Source organism: Anastrepha ludens, chromosome 2 (genome assembly GCF_028408465.1).
Source record: "Anastrepha ludens isolate Willacy chromosome 2, idAnaLude1.1, whole genome shotgun sequence".
NCBI classification, from domain to species: Eukaryota; Metazoa; Arthropoda; class Insecta; order Diptera; family Tephritidae; genus Anastrepha; species Anastrepha ludens.
In genome coordinates this window covers 127,953,147-127,976,629 of record NC_071498.1, presented here as the reverse complement: position 1 = coordinate 127,976,629, position 23,483 = coordinate 127,953,147, and the positions used below count along the sequence as shown (strand labels likewise).

Genomic DNA, 23,483 nt, shown 5'->3' with positions numbered 1-23,483 from the left:
GGTGTAAGCGCCTGCCATAAGTTCTGTTACAAGTTAAGTCCATTGCAGACATGAAATTATAATACTTTTTTAATGAAGTTAGTTTTATTTAATCATGCAAATATTAAAAACAGAAGTTTTTAATTTCCATTCGAAATAGACGCAATTTGCTTTTACACAAGCCTTCAAACGATTAGGCCATTCAGCTATTGGATTGACGTCGCTGTTCGAACCAAAGATTATTTGAGACTCCACCGAAGAAGTTGCTGGCATCTGTCGAGTCAAATTTTGTTCTTTTCTTCGCGCTGTCAAAAGATGACCAGCTCAGCGGAGATATTTTCTAATTAGTCTTGACATGTATCTGGTCGATACTTTCATTTCCCTGAACATGAGTTTCTTCTTTCTAAGGGGATTTTTGGAATTCTTTCTCGAACGCCTTTTATGGCTGCACTGGTTCGAATCACGCGAAGACGACCACTTCTTTTTCAGATTGTCACTTCAGACTTTTTGTAATGCAATCATTGGGATTTTCCTTAACTCCCCCCTGCATTATTAACAAGCGAAATTTGCCACGAAACTGAGTAGGAAATGCATACGAACAAAAGCAATTGTAACGAACTTTTAGTAACTTTTTCTCGCCGTATGCATTGTAAAATTTGTCACAGAATTTATGGCAAGACTAAGTATAGAGGTTCAAAAAATAAGAAGGGTCCAAACGGAGAAGGGTCTTAGGTGAGTGGGTATAAGGGGTGTATTTCACATAAGTGGTGGTTCCTGCGGTAGCAACCCGGCAGGAATCGCTACTACGTGTATGGTGATTCCACTAAAAATATCCCTCCTCTTCTCTTGGAGTTTTCCCTCCACCGCGGGACTGCTTCCACATTGCTTCGAGTTAGAGGGCCAAGACGGCGTCCTAAGAAGGGCACTTACTTACTGACCCTGCGTCCAGGGTCGCCTGTTTTGAGAAACGTATGCTCAATGCTCTTCAACATAAGTTTTCATTTCGTTGCAGAGCTGTTTTCTCTATGTTCCGCCTTTCGCATTTAAAAAAGGTGTGCTCCGCATCATCATACTCAGTATCTCGTTGCTGTGCGAACGGGCTATCGGCAAATCCCGCCAAGACTGGTATTGTCCTCTTTACCAGAAGGAGGAAGCTTGATGGACTCGCTCTGCCAAAGCTAAAAGGAGTCACAATCCAGCTATCCAAGGAAATTAAATATCTTGGAGTAATCCTCGATAGTAAGCTCCTATGGAAATCACACGTTGAAACAAAGGCATCCAAAGCACTGACAGCTTTCTGGCAGTGCAAAGGTGTCTTTGGGAAAACGTGGGGTCTCTCTCCTAGCAAGGTCCTATGGATCTACACGGCTATGATAAGACCCATTATCACCTATGCATCAGTGGTCTGGATGAGCAGACTCTCTCTAGTGGAAGTCAGGAGGACCTTATCGAGACTACAACGCACTGTGGCCATCTGTTGCACCGGAGCTTTTCCGACTCCTTCAGGCCCGGCACTAGATGCTCTGATTGGTTTACCACCACTTGATGCTTTCATCCAAGGAGAGGCCTTGAAGGCCATCTGCAGACTGAAACACAGTGGGAACTGGTACGGCCCTTGTCCGGCATTGGAACACAGAGAAGGCATGGGCATCGATCCAACGATTCTCTCCATGCCCCTTGACTCCATGCCATCAAGGGTCGTACTTGAAAAGAGATACAGGCTCAGTTGTGGGGAGACTCAGAAAATGAGCCCGGCAAACACTGTTTCGCATTTTTACGGATGGCTCCAGGACCGAGCATGGCTCCGGCTCTGGGGTCTACGTGGAATCCAGCGGGACAAAACTGCACTTTGCTCTTGGAATGCATGCATCTGTGTTTCAAGCGGAGGTGTATGCAGTTCAAGAAGCGATGAACTTTGTTGTGGAAAAACGATGGAGAGGCAGATCTATATGTGTCTGCAGCGACAGCCAAGCTGCGCTTATGGCCTTAGGCAGCCCTCCAACCACATCAGGGGTAGTGAAGTCCTGTAAGTCCCGGGACACGTGGGTATCGCGGGTAACAAGACCTCTGACTCCTTAGCTAAGATGGGCTCTGAGGCCAACTTCTTCTCCATATATGCAGTTTGGTAGGCTCACTTTTCCCATTCGCCACAAGTAGTTGTGGGAGGTAATAGTTAACTTCACCGTGCTTTCTTTCTACCCACTTTTTTAGATCGGGTATTAGTCTCGCTGTCCATCTACCGTCCCGTTTAGAATTCCATCTCGCCTGCCAAAGTGTGAGCGTTTGGATTCCAATATCCGAGAAGCGAGGAACAGGGATTCCTGTGATTTTTGCCTCCCATCTCCGTTTGCGCTCTTGTGCTAGAATATCTATAGGGATGGTTCCGCTGATTACTAACACCGCTGCTTCAGATATTATTCTGTATGAAGAAGCCACTCTGAGAGCGCAGATTGCAGAGTTTTCCGCCGGCATTGCTATGCTCCTTAACTGGAAGCATAATAACCTTGCTGTGGAACTATTCTTCGGGATACATAAAAACGCATCCCGTTTCGAGCTTCCTCCATTGCGAATCACTAAAGCCCGGTCACCAGATGGCGCTACAAAGCTCGGAGCAGACCAGACGGTCGCTTTATATGTCGCCAGCAACATTTCTTTGTACTTGTCACAAGTGCTAATGGATAGCGATTGGATGATCTTGTTGGAATTTTGGACCTTAATGGCCATTGGGGTTGTACGCGTCGAGAAGGAGAGCAAACTATCGAAGGTTATTCCAATAGTTTAAAGCTATTTACTGTCGGTATTAGTGTGTCGGTGATTTTAACCTTCAGCTTTAGTTTGAACTCCTTCATCCAGGTGGTAAATAGGGTTGTCATTAGCGTATGATATCAGTGAAACTTCCGCTGGTGGTTGAGGAAGCTTCGATATGTAGAAGTTGAAAAGAAAAGGTGAAGGGATACCACTCTGCGCGTTCCTTGCTTTATTCTTCTCTGTTTTGAGTTTTAATCTCGAGTGTCGACCACACAAGTAACTTGCGGACCCATCTGCAGTCTCGGCGGGAAGGTCGGCTGGTGAATATCATCTCGTGGCGTGGAATGGCTAACTGCATCGAAAGCCTTCGACACGTATGGAAAATCTTTATGCTGCTATTCCAACAATCCAGCGAAGCTAAAAACCGGCCAGTCATTCGCCTTAGAGGTTGCCAGCAAAGTTTCGTTGTCATTGGGTATGGTCTTGAGTAACTTGCGGTTTTGGACAATAGTGCCGATGGCAGTTATATGCGCTAAATAGAGCAAACTATCCAAAGTGATAACCAACAACTTAGGGTTGTGGACAGTCAGAGTTCATTTGCCATCGACTTGCACATTCAGTTGGAATTTGAACTCTTTCAGCTCATGTCGTAAAAAGGGTCACCGTGAATTTAGAAGGAGTGTTATACTCCGAAAAAGGGAAGAAGCGTGGAGGATAATCAATTACTTTACAATTACAATTTGAATCGATCGATTTACAACACCCATCGATCAATGACGACAAGCGGTCAACAAGGCTTTGTAAACTATCGCAACAACAATAATAAAGCCAACAACGTCAATATGGAGCAATCATTGGTGTAAGAAATCAATGGCCCTCTGGTATTGAGAGAGCTCCAAATGGATGAGCTGAAAAATAGGAGGGCATGGATATCAACGTATGGCAACTCACTCCTCCTTCGTTTAGATATTGGATCTCGGATTTCCGAACATCTCGTTGTTGTTGTTGTTGTAGCATTCCCCGTGCATATACGAGGAATGCTGCTTAAGTGACAGTCCTTGGCCGGATATAAATCTGGGACGTTCCGGTTACGTAGAACCGACTGTCGTGGGAACGAACATCTCCTGATATGCTGTTCACTAGACAGGGCTAGTTTACTGGGGCGGCAGCCCTTGGTCGGGAAAAACCCAAGTCATTCCGGCAACGTAGAACCGGCTGCCATCTCGTCTTTTTATTCGACGAAGAAAAGGTCCCATGCGGTAGTTTACGCGTTCAAAACCCACTGTGGGCATCAAACCCCAAATGGTAGAAAAGGTTTGTAATGAAAACGATTGCCCCCGGCGGATAATGACAAACCTTCGAGTGTACTTCTGCCTTGAAAAAGCTACTCATAAATCCCAGCTGCCATTCGGAGTAGACATAAAACTGTAGGTACTTTCATTTGTGGCACAAGATCAAGACTCACACCATGAATTAGAGGAGCTTGGCCAAACACACAACAAATGATGGGCAGGCAATTATATACATTAGCACCAGCTGCATTTGTAATGTCTGATAGCGTTTCAAAAACAAAACAAAAAACGGCAGGTTCTAGTTATTGTCGTACCTTCATTTAAAGTGGTTATGTGCCATGTATTGATTAACTTCATATGATATTTAGATATGATATTTAGAAGTGTAACACAGGTGTAAGAAGCAGTTTTGTTTTACTTCTTAGGAAGATACTTTGTTACTTGCAATAGTAATAAAAATTATTTTTCTCACTCACCGACAGAGGGAATGTTGATGCACAATGCGTTGGACAGTTTTAGATAAGTGCGACCCAATTCGTAGGAACAAATTTGTTGCACGTCACTTATGTCAATTAGTAAATCTGCAAAATATAAACAAAAATTTACAGATTACCGCTCACTTTGCTGCATATCATCCACTTACGTGATGTGCCTTCCGTACGGCAGGTGATGTACACACAAGCAGCGTAGATGTGCGTACTCTTACGGCCACGGGTGAGATGACGTGCCAAAGCCATTTTGAAGAAATTCAAAGCAGTATCGATGTAATGCTGTGTTAACTGCAGCTGTTGGCACAAATGTGTTATCTCCTTTTTGGCTTTTTTGATTGTTACCTCCCGCGATTCGGTACCAGAACCAACTTGAAATTTACCATAACCGTAATTGGTGGCACCACCGGTTGACTCGGCGGACACGAATTGACCTATCGCCGCCGCACCGCGTCCAACCTCTTCGAATTGTATCTCGGAAACGATAAGCGAATCTTCAAGCACAGAACCGCAATTTGTGCAGACGGCATCGCCACGTGCATTGTCCTCTTCGATGTCGGTGGAACCACAATTGCGACACTTTAAACCGGAAGACATTTTCGCACTTGGTTAGTGAAAAATCAGTGCTTTTGGGAATCGTATACAATTCGCAGGTTGCTAAATGAGTTATTAAAGTTTGATGTCTTATAATTAAGTAAATGCTTTTTAATGCAGAGTGGAATCCGTTGACATGCTGTCAGCTGTTTGCCCTTGCTCCAGCACACAAACTTGTTTACGGTGGCGTTAACTTATAAAATTATCTTCACATCACTTTCCAATTATTTCAAAAATTAATTAAGTTTCACACAAATTCTGTGTTTAGAAAACACTATTAACCGTCAGGCGATTGCAAACAATATTTTCGCAAAGTGAATGCTGCAAATTGTCAAAACATTGGAGGGCATTTGTTTATTGTGGATCTTATTTACAGGTGATTCACTTGAACGGTTGCATTTAGTGTAAGCCAAAATGTGAAATTTTTTTTAGAAAAGTACATATTAAAATATATTAGTATAATGTAACACGCTTTGAAAAAAGAGGCTGCAAAGGGGGGATGGAGGGGTGTATCCTCATCTTATAACTGAAAACCGCACACTCCGGAGGCTTATCGTTTTTAAGTAATTTATTGTTAAATTTGTGTAATTTAGCCAAAAGTTGGTATTGCCTGACACCTCAATTAGGAACATAGTTCGTATCCACAGACTGAAAGGATGTTTGCAAACTGCAGTAGTTTTTGTTTAAAAATGAGAAATACTTTTGAAAATAAAAACACTGATATTTATGAGGAAACGCATCGCAGGATGTTAAACACAGCAACGAAACTTGAAAAGAATGATATAAAAATATCATAAGATATAGTAAAATAACTAAAAACCAAACCAGCGGCCGCCGTAGCCGAATGGGTTGGTGCGTGACTACCATTCGGGTTTCAGAGAGAGAACATTGGTTCGAATCTCCGTGAAAGACCAAAATGCAGGAAAAGTTTTTTCTAATAGCGGAAAAGCTCTTAATAAAAATATCTGCCGTTCGGAATCGACTTGAAACTGTAGGTCCCTCCAAATGTGGAACAACATCAAGACGCACACCACAAATAGGAGGAGGAGCTTCGGCCAAACACACAAAAAGGGTGTACGCGCTAACCGAACCAATGCTTCGATAAGCTTTATAAAGGGGTATTTTTTTGCATAGAACTTTTTTTCACGTGGGTGGCCTTCGGCCGCACTTCAAAGCAACAACCCGCATCAATCCAACTCCGGTTACGCCATCCAACTTCGGGCAGAGAACGTAAATTCATAGAGAAGGCGCAGGAACGAATGGACAGGTTAAATGTCAAAACACATCAAAACGAGGGTAGGAAATTAACATAAGAGAGTTAACATAGCGGAGCGTAGTCAACATAGCGGAGCGTAGTCAACAGAAATAAATATAGCGTTTGCATTGAAATGTAAAATGCCATGATTTGATGTTAGGGAAAAGACAATAACAGCAGACTTGTACATTTTTCTTTCATGCTTATTTGCCGTCGGCATTTTGCATGCGCAAATGGATTATTTCTTGTGAGATGAATAAATTAATTCTAAGTAACGCAATAGCACCGTAGGCCTAAGTAGCTAGAGTGCTCTATCAGTTAGTGTTATATTTCATATTTCTCTAATAAATAATAATAATAATAATTCTAAGTATATGCATGCACGAATATGAAATTTGAAGTAACTCATTGACTAAATTGTATTGAATTTAGGTCTATTATCAAAATTATTCAAATATCATAACACAAAAAATAACTTTGTAAACCATTCATTTACATCAAGGTTTATTATTCAGCAAAGTGTTGAATTAATATAACATCTACCATCCATATTCATGTGGGCAGAAAAAAACATGACTTGCCTCAAAACCCAGCTCATACACCTCTCATACAGATCTACATATAAAGAATTCAAAGCAAATAGACAAACGTATGCAAACATATTTCTAATATACATATGTATGTATGTATGTATGCAAAAATCACATTTCTTTTTCATGCTTATTTCCCGTAGGCATTTTGCATGTCTATGTATTTCTTGTGAGATGAATAAATTAATTCTAAGTATATGCATGCATGAATGTGAAATTTTAAGTATCTAATTAACTTAATTGTATTGATATTAAGTGCATTATCAAAATAATTTCAAAATATCCACATAAAAAATTGGCTTTGTAAACCATTCATTTGCATCAAAGGTTATTATTCAACAATATGTGTCCTTTTTAAATTTTTATATCCATATATATGTACATTCATATACTAAATAGATATAACATCTACCATCCATATTCATGTGGGCAGAAAAAAATCTTGACCTGCCTCAAAACATAGCTCATATGTATCTACATATAAAAATTTAAAAGCAAATAGACAAACGTATGCAAACATATTCCTAACATATGCAAAAAAACTCATCTAAACGGTATTCGCGTACATATACATATGTATGTATGTATGCATATACATATGAATACATATGTTGGGACAACGTACATACATATGTACGTAAAGGTTTCTATTCTAAGCAAAACAATGAATATTCGTATATACCTACATATAACCGCACATACTTACTTTATGCCTCTACATGTGTATGCTTCCAAAACTAAAATTCTAAGCCTAGCGACTACAAGAACAAAATGCATTCCTAGGAGCTGCTGCGGCCATGATTATTTAGCCGCGACGGCGCTGAACAGTTTCAAATATTAAAAAGCACAACAAAAACAAATTCATTGATAAGTTCGAGCTCATATTTCTACGAGCAAAGTACTTTCATTCATAAAACGAGCCGTCCATATGCCAATTTTCACGACCATTCGAAAATAGTCAATATTGGAATATTTCGCGTTGAATTATTTGTCAATATTTGGTAAATCTTGAATTTTTGTCAAGTCGAGTGGCCGCGGCTCCGTATATATGTATGCATCAATATATGTATGTAAATACATTTGTGTATATGTACAATGCTGTGCCAATGAATGTGCGCTGCGCCTATGAATGCGCGCTGGATTTCTTGATTTCTGTCGCAAGTGCTCGCAACCTCATATGTATGTATGTCTATGGAAGTTTGTAGGCATGTATTTATGTGTATGCGTGTTTGCTTTTGCACGTCCATATGAACGATTTTTCATATGCAGATGTTCATTTGATTTAGCTGAACGAATATATTGATTTTGTAAGGAAATCCTGTCGAATTAAATTATTGGTATATGGTCATTTAAGTTCTTCTTACCAAATAAATATTATTATCCTTAAGAAAATGAAATACTAGTTTTTTTAATTTTAATTTTTTATTTTTATTCACAAGTAATTTAAGTACTCTTATATGTATATGTATGTATATATATTACAATACTATAAATAATAGGTATTTACATTTCCTGAAATGAAAACAAAAATTATATAAAATTGTGAAAGCACGAATTACGAAATTGTTCTCATACTATAACAATTTCTCACACGACTTCGATATTGACATCGATTAAGTCAATGCGATTTACCTGATTTTTAAAACACTACTCTCAATCCATCGTGATTAAGTGAAAATTGTAGTGGTTTAAAAATCTAGGCTCAGGTGCTACCTGAAAAAGAAGATAAAAGGAAAACCTGAAAGATAGAGAAAAATCTGAAAGATGCAGAAAACCCTGAAAAATAAAAAAATCTGGAAAATAGGAAAAATAAATATAAATGAATACATATAAGAATAAACAATAAATAAACGCTGGTTTTACTCCTCAGTCCCTAAATTCCAGTCTAAATTAATATCATCATCATCTTCGCAATTATTGCCTTTGTTTTCGAACCGCTGTCGTAAAATTTTCATAGATATCAATCGCGCTACTATATACTGTACTTCGTGTGCTGTGGGATGAGTATTAATACCCTGACTAGCTCGGACCCGATAAAAGAAATTTTCTAGACAATCTTGGTTTAACTTTCCAAGGAAAATAAATTTTAAATTTTGATGCTGTTGAAAAAGTTCTTCGCACAATTCCAGCATCGATTTTATGGTAGTACGAAAACCTTGGATACATTTAATAGTGGAATATGCACGCATTGTAGACATTGGACTAAAGAACTCGAAGTAACTTAATAGTCTTTTAACTTTGCCCCTATCATCCCGCTTCAGGGGAGACCTTAATGGATTTGTTGACTGGAAATGCTTTGCATCGAGTTCATCAAAAAGATCGTTCATTTCTTTAACAAATATCTGCGTGGGCTTGGCAAAATTTATCAAGTTTTCGTCATTACCAAATAAATTTTGACTACACATCATGTCAATACCTGACGCTACCGAATTGCTCAATACTTGTGTTGCGCGTGAAACGCTCATTTTTTCGAAAATGCTTGGATAAATATGAGCCTCCGTCAATTTTGGGCAAATTTTAAAATTGGAATTCTTTTGATCAATATCAAATAACTTCCTAATGACCTTAAAGCTTGCAGTGCCATGAGCGGTTGGAATATCATATTTCATAAATACATTACGGATGGACTTTATGAGATGGCAATAGTCAAACATACAAAAAATTTTATTGTTTTCGTGCATGAAAAAGGTGTTAATTTCAGAAATCTTCAATTGATTAAATAAAGTTATATTCGCGGGCCCTTGATCGCAAATCATAACTTTTATATTCAGTCCAATTTTCGTAATTGCGGAAATGTTACTCATCACAATTTGATGTAACTCTGTACCATTAAAACCATTTTTGGAAATATAGTAGGAAAATACATACTTCCACTTAGAGCACAACCCTTTAACCATAAAAACACTACATTTGTTCCCTATTCTGCTTTGACGTTGGCCTTCCCCATGGTCCACAAACCCATCAATTATATCCCTACTTTTATTATAAGTAAGATCCGGCTTGATGCTCATTTCATCAAATAATAAAATGCATATGCGTTCTGTGCCGGACATTTTGCTAGCAATTTTGCTTAAATTGTTAACGACATTGGCATCGAAACCTGGAACAACATACCTGATGGGGCGCCAACGCAAAAGAGATGATTTGTGTGGTAAACAAAAACCTAGATCGTCACGCATAAAAGAATATGCTTTAGTGGACATATAGTTCAAATTTTGTGCCAATGCCTTTTCGTCCTCATTATACCAACCTTTTTTGGTACTGACGATCATTTTTGCAAAAGTTGCTACAACTTTCTTCCGCAATTATTGCACGTTTCAACAACTCAGAATATTTATTTTTTAGGTCATTATTTTCTTTTTCAAGCTCCTCAATACGTTTATTGAATTTGACCGCGTTGCTCTGATAATAGCGAGCAGACTGAGCAAACCGTTCGCGAGTGATTGTGGTTTCTAAGTCCACGCAGATCTGATTACTATAACTAGCCTGCCTGTTTTCCTCTAATATAGAATATTTCTCAAACTCTTCCAGAGTTAAATCTTCTTCTACTTCCTTAACTACCTTACTATAAGTTGCAGTGGCGGGCGGGCAAACCCAATCAGAGCCAGCACTAGGCGAGCGACTTCTATTTACTGGCTCTAAATTGAAGCAAGGAAAAGCCCCTTTCAAGAGTTTATATTTTGTAACCAATGTGGGTTCAAAATGGCGTTGGCAAATAAAAACCCTGTCAGTGCTTGACACTTGCACGTTGCAAGCCAAGGCCCAATTCTTACGGGTATCTTCGTCCCTAGGAAACGCAAAAAGTATAACTTTATCCTTAGGCACGCAGCTCTCGATACATCAGCTCTTTTTTTTCTTTTTTTCGGTCCACTTGTTCGGTGGGACATCATCATAGCCTAATTAAAGTTTTTATTTTAATTTTTACAAAATTTAAATTGAGGTATATTCAGTATAATCATATACATATATAAAACAAGAAACCGCACCCTCCGGGGATTTATAGTTTTCAAGTAATTAATTGTTAAAATTGTGTAATTTAGCGAGAGGATATTGTTGTTTTGAATACAAGTATAAAAACCAGTAAAAATGCGTTTGTGACCATATATTTTATGAATTGAAGTGAAATTTAGAACAACATACATACATAGTTGTATTATGTACCAATTTATAAGTGTATTGTATTAAAATGCGTGTAAATATTGAAAGATATAAAAGTTTTTCATGAGCCACTCCCTTACATCTCAACCAAGTTTCATTAAATAAATCATTATACTTGGCTTCAAATTACCCATACGGCATTATCCTACACCCGATCCTTTAAATTCAAAAGTTTTTTATAAATATGTAAATAAAATAATGAGAATGTGCGCATTCAAGTTCAATTGGTTACAAGCAATCATAAGAGCTTTTCAATATTTGGCGCAATTTTCATATATGTACATATGTATATACATTTATCTAATCAAAATCAAATCTAATGCAATCATACATTTTTTCCAATATTTGGCGCAATTTTCATATATGTAAACCTAAAATAAATATGTCCTTTGCTAATATATGTATATAAACATGCATACATAAAATTTCGCGCAATTTTCATAACTTAATTACATACATATGTCCTAAATTACGCGCAATTTTTATAAAAAAACGAAAAAGAACAAATCTGTAAACATGCATACAAATCATATGGACATATCAAATGAACAAATCTGTTCTGTACGCAAGCAAATGTAAGCTAATGTAAACTACATTTTTTCACACTTGCGTATCACTCTCTCCCTCTCATTTCTCTCCGGCAGCCATATTAATTAATTTCCTACTGTTAACTTGTGCTTTCCTACCCATATTTTGTTAGGAGGAACGGGCCGGGACTGCGCCTTCTCTACGAATTTACGTTCTCTGCTTCGGGTACGACTTCCATAATATTTTGGCTGAGTTGTGCAGTGTTGCCACCCATTTGCTCTTCACAATAAATTTAGTGCTTTTTTATACAGGGTTTTCCAATAAGAAGTGCTATTCCCGTAAAAGATCAAGGGTTTCGTTGCTTGTGTGACACGTAGCGCCGTCTTGTTGAAAATAAATGTTGCACAGATCAATACCATCCAATTCTGGCCATAAAAAATCGTTAATCATCCAGCTCCATGTTGTTCCAGCTTCATTTTCGAAAAAGTAAGGTCCAATGACTCCGCCGGACCATATACCTCACCAAACAGAGGATAGAGAGGCTTTTCAACAATAAATCTTGAATTTTCTGAGCCCCAGATCCGACAATTTCGCTTGTTGACGAAGCCATCGAAGTGGAAATGGGCCTCGTCACTCAATATGATTTTTCGATCGAATTCCGGACCCTTTTCATGCATTCCAACGACCCAATCAGCAAAGACACGACGTTGTTGATGATCGGCCGGTTTGAGTCTCGTGTTAACTGGACTTTATAAGAACAAATCTTTATGCAGAATACAATGTAATGATGTTTGTGGAATGCATAATTCCAAAGAACGACGAGGAATGGACAAACCTGGGTTTTCTTCAACACTTTCGGCTACAACTGCAATATTCTCGGCTGTTCCTGAGTGACGTGCACGTGTTTTGTTCGAGTTTTACGAACCGTCTCTGCCAAATTTTCACCATTTTTATAGTGAAATTAATAATTTCAATGCGTTCTTTAAGCGTGTATCATTCCATTTTTGTTAATGGCATAGTTTCTATAGCTTCAAAAGTGACATCTACCGAAATAGTGGGCTATTCAAAATAACACCTGTTATAGGGAAAATCTTTACATCAAAGTGCGAAAATTTTAAGTTTGGCGTTTGTTTCTTATTTTTAACTTAAATCCACCGAAACTGTAAGCTAAAAAAAATTGTATTATTAAACAAAGGAAGGTTAAAAAAGTCACTCTGAGAATATTTTATTGTTAATGAAAATTTGTTGATTCTTTTAGAATTTGATGTTTTGAAAGTGTAAATTTAATTTTGTACTCCTTTGAAGATTACGCAAAAATATTACATCTTTTTCTCTCAATTCTTCTTAACATTGATAACTTTTTTACTCATTTTAAAATGCGTTTGAATTTACTGAATGCGAATTAAAACGAAGAGTACCTCATCTTGTTACATAACCTCAATTATAGCAAAAAAGTCGTTCTCTTAACAAAAAACTCATAAATTAAATTGTACATAACCATAAGCCATTTATTAAAAAAAAACGCACATGTTAAAGACAATTTGTCACGCATACAAATTTTTTTAAGTAATTCAACAAAATATTGGTATTTTATTTTCTTGGAATGGGCATTTTGGTGCGTTTTTATATCTAAAGCTAAGCAACATTGCAGTAGCGGGAGAGAGATTTGACTGCTGAAAGGAGAAGAACACCAACAACAACTGCTATCACGGGCAATGCGACCAGATGTTAAAAAAAGTAAAGCTAAATAAAACTGAGTGAATTATTGAACTCATTTTTAAAAACTGTATATGTTACAAAATCATAAGCATTATATTTTAATTAGAACAGGCTAGAAAAATGTCATCAAGAAAAAACTAAAACTCCGAAACTAAATAACAAACAAAAAAATGCTGAATCAAGTCACGATTTGTCACGCCATTTGTAGTTTGGCCATACTGCTGCTAAAACGACGCAGCTCATTGTCAAATTCGCAGAGCGCAAAGTAACGGTACCATTATAGGCCATCTCTTTATTCTTTCCCCCATGGTAAGGAGGCACAATAACCCCCATCGCCATTATCAACACTGAACTGAAATACTTAATTTTTGTTCATATTTTTATTTTCATTTACAGGCATCCGGCAACACTATACTGCTGTCAATTTCAATGAATGGTTATTCGCGGTTAAAAGTGGAAAGTGGTGATATCGGTAAATGCGTTTGTATTTAATTTTCATTCAAATATTTCGAATGGAAGTATAAAAATACGTAAACGCGCGCGTGTGAATGTACATTTTGTGAATTTAAGTGAAGTTTAGAAAAATATTCATTGTAATGCGCCAAACTATAGTAAAGTTCCTGAGGGCACTAATTGCAAAAGTGTTATTTCCGGAATAATTGGGAGTTTTAAATGTTGCTCCGGAACCACTCCCTCGGAACCACTTCCAAGTTTTATTATACCTACTTTGCAAAAAATTGCCCATGTCACATTATACTAAATCCAGCCCTATATGTAAGTAAATATGTATTTAAAAAGTCCCGTACGTAATCTTAAAAAATTCATTTAAAAGTACGTTCACAAAAGTAATCATCCGTTCACATATGGCAGATTAGCAGCAAAATTAACAATCAGCTGTTAATACTGCTTTGAGAGGTTTTTCTTCATAGAAATTGCTTTCATAGAATATTTTCGAATTTTTGGTTTGTTTAATTATTATTAACGCAATGAAGAAAAGACAAGGAGAAGGAATAGCTAATTTAATTGCACAATTTGCTGCTAGTAATAGACAGCGGGAGGAAATCCCTCAGGTTACCAAAAATTATGGCAGCAATACGCATGCGAAATTCGACATTAAATTTTATAATAAGCAATAACAGGCCAAAGCGTCTATGGACAACCGTTTTTTCTGTAATATGATTGCATAATTAATAATATCTAACACAAATTTTATTAGAGTTACGTCTACAAAGCTCTTTTCTTTACCGGCATACATTTTATATAGTTTTTACTTTTACGTTTCTCCTTACATTTGTAATTATTGATAAAACACAAGCAAAAATTATGCTTATAGTTTCAGATTATTTAATAATCTCGGATTTCGAGAGAGAAATTTAATCTGGCCTTTTAACCACGGATTGCGAGTTAATCTTGAAAAAGTAGATAATCTAGTAATATGTGAATTGATTTCATGTCAGATTTGCATTGCGTGAGGTTTAACGGATATTTTCTTTACCGATGGGTCCAAGAATGAAATAGGTTCTGGAGCCGGATGGTACTTAAATGAGAGTAATAGGTATGATTGCACTATGGCGGGAAATGTCAACTGTTTTCCAAACGGAAATTTTTGCTGTCCTGAAAGTCGTCGAATAGATAATCGAGAGGAGATGGGGTGTGAAACAGACTGGAGTTTTCAGTGATAGTCAGGCTGCACTGAGGACCCTGGGGAACGCGAAGCAAATCTCAAAGATTGTTCAAGAATGTAAGAAGAAGCAAACAGAACAGGCTTGTACTTATATGGGTTCCAGGACACTCCGGTGTTCAAGGAAACGAAATTGCCGATGAATTGCCCAACCGTGGATCAGCGGCTCCCCTACAAGAGCCAGAACCAATAATCGGAATCAGTTCAGCAGGAATCATAAAATGGATCAGCGATTATGTATGCAATTTACATAAAGAGCGATGGTCCGATCTAGAACGCTGCAGAACTGCAAAGTGTTTTGCGACATGTCCGAACAAAAAACTGTCAAACTTTCTACTAAAACTTGGAAGGAAAGACGTACGGTTGATGGTTGGTATTATTACAGGACACAACCCATGGGGTCAGCATATGACCACCATTGGAATCATTGAGGACCCAATGTGCCTGTCATGCTTGGAAGCGGATAGCACTGAGCCCTTTCTCTGTGAGTGTCCTGCTTTTGCTAGAGCACGGCTACGAGTATTGGGTTCCGATGTCGTGAGAATGAGTAATTTTCGTTCTCTAAAACTCGAGGATATTTACAGATTTGCCAAAGAATCTGATAAATACGCTACCATTCTATCCGCATATAGCAAGGAAATAAGAAAAGTTAAGAAGGGTAGCTTTTATAATGAAAGGAGGTTCATTGGGGATAAACTGAGATCACAGGGCGTTGCAGATTCCGCAGTCATCTGCACAGGATGGCCCACTGACCCTAGTCGTTTTTGCGACCAATCCCAGGAGAGTCCAAAACACCTTTGTTTTTTAATGTGACGCTACATCAAGAAATTGCTTTTCCTTTGCAATACGGCACATTTCAATTGGCTCATCCAAGGATTACAATCGTGGCCGACTTCCCAATTCCTTTAAGAATGCAAGAATACTGACTGAGGTAAATTATTTATGTTTATAATCTTTAAATTTCAAGATCGAGGATTATTGTTGTTTCTGAGGTAGACTAACAAATTTTTTGAGGATCAGTAAATTTTTAAGTATATTGGATTATCACTTCTTTCTGATTACTTCGATTTGTTTGAAACATGGACGATTTTTTTATTTTCAAATTTGTTGCGAATTAGTTACTGAAGTCAACTTTAGTTCTTGAGACCATGCAATTTTGAAATTCGGAAGCTGTATTATACCAAGATACCATATAACAAAAACCTAAAGTATCGACAAATTTCCTCTTTAGTGCATTTAATTTCAGACACAGACTCCAGGCTTATATGTAGTTTCTTTTGCAACAATTCAATCAATTTAAAACCAAAGAACGAACTTAATTACTGTATTGGGCTATTTACCCTTTGAACATTTTCTATATGTAGAAACTTTTCGCGTGGTACGTCTTTTACATGAAATTATTTCTTCCTCCATCGTATTGTAGAGAAGTCCACTTTCTCAACTACAAGCCGATCGGCACACTCTGTAGGTTCTTCAGTAGTGATACCTTCTAAAAAGTTAATCTCGATTTCTTTATATTTTTCCGAATTTTTTTTTTCAAATTATTCTCCAAAAGCTTCTCTCTTTCATCAAAAGACTCGGTTATAATGTCAGAAAAATTGATGCTGTGCGTGAAATTCCAAGATCGTAATGCCACTCAATGTAATATTGAAACATGCTTGGGTATTATTTTTAAATGTTGTATAGATCCGTTGAAAATATTTAAAAATCGCTCGAAGGCATAATTTGAAAATCGCCCAAAAAGGACTCTTGTGATCAATTGGTGTAAAGAAATATTGACTAAATTCAATCGCGGTGGATCTTTCAAGATGAGTTAAGTCCTATAAAACTTGTTCATTTCGTAGCCACCATTTGAAGTCGTGGGAAAAATTTGGGAAATTTGAGCATCCGAATTGGTGTCCCCCACTGATATTGTGCCCTCATCAAAGTTGTAAAGAATATAATTTAATTCTATAACCGCGTAGAACTTTAGTATCCACCCTAAGCACTTGTAATCTATCGGACCATTCGTTATTAGATGGTTTCCCTAGGACTACTTTGCATTTGTGCAACAGTGTAGGGCAATGCTCCAGTATGCGCCTCGTAGTTTTGACTTTGTTATGCAGAACTTCGAGGTTTCACACGAATAAATTCTCTATTTATTCATGTAATATTTCAGTCTACAATCTCCTATTGGAATTACCGTGATCACTTATAAGTTGTTCTGGAGAAACTAATGCAATCCCTTAAGCGTTTTCGGCTATAATACCTAGTATAATAATAATACTTTGGAGTGCTTTAAACCTAGTCGATTAGCCCAGCATGGTTCCTACAAGGTTCTTCCTTTTCTATTGTCAGGGGGCAGTGCCTCTTTGCACAAACCGCAGGAGGGTGCTGGATCTATAAGTGAAGTTGATGGGTTCCATTCGAAAACCCGACGATTCGTATTCCATTTCCAAATCGCAAACGTTTAATGCTCTACTTGAAACTTATTTTTTGGGTAGTAGAATGTGCGCTGAAGTGCGAAGCAGCATTGACATTAACGGTAGCGATGATGGGATATCTAAGTACAGCTGGTATAATGCTAGGCAGATAGTGACAGAGGAATCGATAAGCTTTTCCTTATCTTCTTTTAAAAACCTTAAGTCCCGGAATATCTCTAATAATGCTGAAGAAAGAAGGAGACATCAGACTGAGGGCCTGAAAAGGATCTCCATAGCTTATCTTGTACTTGGTCACATACCATCACAATTGCGCCGCGTAAGAGTAGTTTTTATTCCGAAACCAGGAAAAGACTATTCCCTAGCTAAAAGTTTTAGACAAATCAGTTTGACATCGTTCTTGTTAAAAAGTCTAGAACGAGTGGTAGAGAACCATATTCGAGGTATTGCCGGAAAACCCTCTTAGTAGAAATCAACAAGCTTACCAGAGAGGGAAATCATGCGAACACATGGGCGCGTTCGTGGACATTGAGGGCGCTTTTGGTAATGCAACTTTTGGCTCAATATATTCCTTTGCCGACCGTCATGGAATTAATCAAACTATTGTAAAATCAATACATTCCATGCTCTCTGAGAGGCTGCTAACCGCTGGTGAGAACAGTGACGAACTAACTACCGTCAAGCCCAAGCAAGGATGTCCGCGGTGTTGCTGTTCTTTCTCCGCTGTTGTGGTGCTTTGTCGTAGATTCTCTGCTAACGGAGATGCAGGAACCCGGATTTCATGACCAATTATGTGGGGACGATTTCTGTGCGCTAACATCGGATAAATTCTTAAGAAGGCCTTGAATGAAAGTGCAGAGAATTCTGGATAAAATCGACGACTGGTGCACGAGACAAGGTATTTCCGTCAATCCGTACAAAACTACCTTAGTCTTGTTCACGAGAAAACAGAAACTGGATGGATTAAGTCTTCAAGCACTGAAAGGTGTGACAATCAGTATCTCTTAGAAAGTTAAATATCTACGAGTACTCTTGGATAACAAGCTCAGTTGGGAAACACATGTTTCGCTGAAGGTGGATCGCGCACTGCGGATCTTTCAACAATGCCATAGAGGCTTTGGCAAAATCTGGGTTCTGAAACCTGCTGTGGTCTGGTGGATATACACAACACTTATCAGACCAATCATCACCTATGCCTCTGTGGTTTGGTGGATACGGACTATGGCTAAGTCCACACTTCGGGAACTATACAGGCTGAAAAGAAGTGTATGTTTGTGCATTATGGGTGCCATGAGTACAACCTCCGGCGATGCCTTAAATGCTATACTAGATTTGCTTCCATTGGATCTTAAGATACAACAGGAAGCAATAAAAGCAATGCTCCATAAATATGGTCTCTGGCGCGAAGATGAAACTTCGGGACACAGAGAAATCTTTAAGATGTTAACTGAGCAGTATCCACTGTTTTTGCCACCTAAAGACGACTTCATACCCTTAGTTTCATTTAGAAGGAAATTTAATGTCACATATCCATTGCGTTAGCAATGGAGTAATCCAGAGTGCATTATAAGAGGTTAAACGGATATTTTCTTTACCGATGGGTCCAAGAATGAAATAGGTTCTGAAGCCGGATGGTACTTAAACGAAATTAATAGGTATCAGGTATAGGGAGGAATGGCAACTGTTTTTCAAACGGAAATTTTTGCCATTCTGTAAGTAGGATAATGGATTATCGAGAGGAGATGGAGTGGGAAACAGATTGGAGTCTTTAGTGAAAGCTGGGCTACGCTAAAGCCCCCGGAGAACGCAAAGCAAACCTCAAAGATTTTGCAAGAATGTAAGAAGAAGCTTAATTCTGTTGCAATACAGAATAAGCTTATACATACATATGTGGGTTCCAGGACACTGCGGCATTCAAGGGAATGAAATTGCCGATGAATTGGCAAACTGTGGATCAACGGTTCCCCCACATAGACCAGAGCCAATAATCGGAATCAGTTCTGCAGGAATCGCGAAGTGGATCATCGATCATATACGCAATTTACACAAACAGTGCTCTCGGCCTCAATTTGTAACATTTCTTATAAAACTAACTGTACTGCTGTAAATGTACCTACTGTGAATAAATTGAATTTACTGAAATCTACCTTCTAAATAATAAAAAATAAATAAAAATTTGTATTTTAAACACTTTACTTTGAATAATTATATGGAATCAAATAATTTATGCCACTTCGTTTTCCATACTCCCACTCTGTCTCAAACGGCCTCAATTACGCCATTCGTTACCTCACCGTTTGATCTTATCAACAACAAGCACTTAACCATCGACCGACCCCCAATAATAGCGAAATAAGAATATTCATTTTTTATACACTGCGCTGCTGCTGGACTGTCATTGATACACTTTGCATACATCTACGGTTATGTAGCCTGGGAGCGTACGTAGAGACTTTTCCACATCAACGAGATGAAGTTGTCCAACATGTTAATCAATCCGGCGGCTTCTGTCCCGTCGCGAGATACATGGCAGTGAAAAATCAGTTCAGAGGCAATAAAGGAAACAAAACAAACAAAAAACAAGAAAAAATATCCGCATTAAACTACAGCAACTGTGTTCCTCAAACTAAAGTGACGCTGACAAGGTTTCAAGCTGATCATCAGTCGACATGGCCACGTTGGCATGTCTTCAAATTGCGAGACGGTTTGAATTTCTAAAAGTTCTATATTTAATACGTACACACACACACATACAGGCGCTCCATAAGCAAATGAGCTGCAGCACCGAATTGTAAATATCTATACATATGAAAATACTAGAGATCGATTTCAGCCGAAGCCGAACCGAAACCGAATCGAACCTTTTAAAGCGCTCAAGTAATAAACAAGCAATTATTTTCTAAAAATCCAGCATTTTTATATTAATAATGAAGCAAATCAGGTATATGAGTCTCATACACATTAATTTCAGCTCATACAGATAAAAAGTCTTACAAAAGTTACGGCTTTTTTGAAGTGAAACTTCTTAGGCGTCGATGGACAAGCGAGAATGGTTTTGGTTTTTCAAGGCCATGCAACGTTTTGGGCATTTTCGTTCCGCGAGAGAAAAAAAGATATAACGTAGAGAAAAAGATACACTTTAGGATATTCACGTCTCCCTTTTGCGCGGTGCTTCGTCTTTTCTTCCGCTCCTACACTAAGGATCTAGTCTAAGCCGTACGACGTTACTCGTATTGTAGGAGCAAGAGAGAACCACGTATACATTATATACAAGGCGTTATAATATAACAGAGAGAGAAAGAGAGTGAAGCGTAAACATACTGCACTAACACCATATTACTATGGTAGAGCGAAAGAGAGCAACGTTGATATACCACGTGTATTATTATTAATTTTTGTGATTTGTGATTATTTATATTTATTAAAATTTGTGTTCTGTGATTATTGAACTGCATCTGTGAAGAATTATTATGTAAGAATAATTACACTATTGAAATTTTTACAAAATCCTTTCCAAAATCCAAAAACCTTTTTAGCATCACCAAACACTGACTATTTTTGTAAATTTTGCCTATTTGTATTCTCTGCAAATGTTGTGAATTTATTTAGATATACATATATATTCTCTCTCTCTCTCTCTCATTCTCTCTCGGGTCTCTCCCTCTTTCGTTGTGTGCCTTGAAAGTTTCACTTCTGTTATGTGTACTACGCTACACGCACTTTTTTATTTGTATGTCATCTGTGACTCTATGATAGAACAACGCGTTAAAATTATTGAAACTTATTATGAAAATAGACTATCTTCAAGAACTGAACGACTGGGCTCTGCAACACAAACTATGTTTTAATACTAGTAAATGTTATCACCTAACGTTTTCCACGCCATGAATCGCCTTTCGTCAACTTTTTTTTTTTGGTTTTACGAGGAAGAAGCATCAAAAGCCTTTACCCTGCCAGTGTAACCCAAACCCTTTAACCCAAGCTAAACCATTTATCGTCAATGTACCGAACCCCTCCCGGTACAACCGTTAAGTAAATCGTTGGTAAGGCGGTTGAACCCTAGACTCTACGTCAGTGACTCTTCACATGCAGTCCGTCAAAATTTGCATGCACTTTAATCCTGCTCTAGCGTTGTTTATTCCCGAAGGAAACCACCCCAGTTGGGCCCGTCCACCTTCTCCCACCATACTTGTAACACTTCGACTTTAGAGTCCGCTTCTTTGTCAAGTATCGTCTGTTTAGCTGCCGCTAACTTCGTGTATGTCTGCATGCTTTAATGGATGTTGCATACCGCTGATTGCCGACGAAATTTTATCCCACCCATACTTTGAAGACATCATGATGTCGACTATGTTTCCTGGTACTATTGGATCTTCTGATTGTGCAGCTAAATTGCCTCTGATATTCGCAAATCATGGGCATACGAAAAACACATGCCTTGCATCTTCCTCTTCGTCAACTTATTATGTTTCAAATGTAACGCTTGTCTCAGTCAATGAAATTCGTGAGCTTGGTGTTATTTTTTAATCTTCTAATGAACGTGAACATTATCCATATTAACTCTATTATTCCGAAGACATTTCCCAACTTAGCTCTTAGAAATATAATGCTTTAGTCCGTTCGAAGTTCGAGTATGCCACCGTAATCTGGAATCTGATGTATTCCTCACATTTTCTTAGAATTGACAGAGTTCAACGTGGGTTTGTCCGTTCTGCTCTTCAACCTTTACACTTTGATAGTCCCTTGTCATCCTACAGCGCTAGGTACACCGCTTATCAATGTTTCATCACTTGAGATCCGACTTGTTCAAAGCTTAATGTTTATATACGATATAATATCTGGTACCATTGACTGTTTAGATCTACTACAATGTTCCTAATAGAGTACTGGAAACGAAATTGTAGATGAGATTGCCATTATGCCAGATTGCACTGTTTACATACAATTCGAACAAGAAAACGACGTACTGAAACCTTTGAAACTCAGAATGGTGGCAGGAAATGGTAACAGTGAATGACCAATTTTCGAAGAAAATCATCTTCAGTGATGAGGCACATTTTCACCTCAGTGGATTCGTCAATTAGCAGAATTGCCGCATTTGGGCGAATGATAATCCAAGAATGATTGCCGACAAACCAATGCACCCACAAAGAGCGAGTGTATGGTGCGGTTTATGGGTCGGCGGCATCATTGGGCCGTATTTTTTCCAAAATGAGGCCGGTCAGGCAATTACTGTGAATAATGTTCACTATCGTGAGATGATGACCAACTTTTTATGGCCCGAATTGGAAAATATGGATGTGTACGATATGTGGTTTCAACAGGACGGTGCCACTTGTCACACAGCTAACGAAACAATGGATCTTTTGCGCGAAAAATTTGATGACTGAATAATCTCACGTCGCGGCAATGTCAATTGGCCGCCAAGATCATGTGATCTGACATCGTTGGATAAGCCAGCATACGTCGATAAGCCAGCAACAATTGAAGAGCTAAAGGATGAGATAATTTGGCACATTAACGGCATAGAACCTTAATTATGCCTCAGCGTCTTTCTTCGAAAATTTAGACCTTCGGATGGAGGTGTGCCGCCGAGGTCGCGGCGGCCATTTGGTCGATATTTTGTTGCATACGTAATTGAGCCGTACCAATATTATCATAATAAAGAGAAATGACAATAATTTCCTAAAAAAATTGTATTTTATTCAAAATCAACACCGGCCCTTGAAACTTAACCACCCTCTATGTAGACTTTTGTCATACCGCTTCTTGTTGTTTTGATAATTTTTTTCTTACTAAGCAAGTGAAATAATTTAATTTTTGTAAATTTATGAATAAATATGAATTCCAAAAAAAAAATTACATTCGTTTTTTCAATTATTGCATACCTTCAGGTAAATAGGAGAATGTGCTGCTGTATGTAGACTTAAGTCCTTCACTATAGCTGGTTTTCGGCACTGAATAATTGTTCACTAGCCATATCCGATGGACGAGCAAATGATAACTCAAACCACCAAAAAAAAATTGAGTT

The 23,483-nt window shown here is 38.1% G+C and overlaps 1 protein-coding gene across 1 annotated transcript in view; it reads right to left on the bottom strand.

Moving 5' to 3' along the window:
- The window catches only part of LOC128855317 (transcription factor IIIB 90 kDa subunit), a 94,949-nt gene extending 89,498 nt beyond the window's left edge, over positions 1-5,451 (bottom strand). Inside the window, exons 1-2 of the mRNA XM_054090124.1 lie at positions 4,663-5,451; positions 4,496-4,600 (exon numbers count right to left, since the gene is read on the bottom strand). Of these exons, the coding sequence (XP_053946099.1) occupies positions 4,496-4,600; positions 4,663-5,104 (547 nt within the window). The 5' untranslated portion in view covers positions 5,105-5,451. The remainder of the gene's footprint in view (positions 1-4,495; positions 4,601-4,662) is intronic.
- Positions 5,452-23,483: the final 18,032 nt, after the last annotated feature.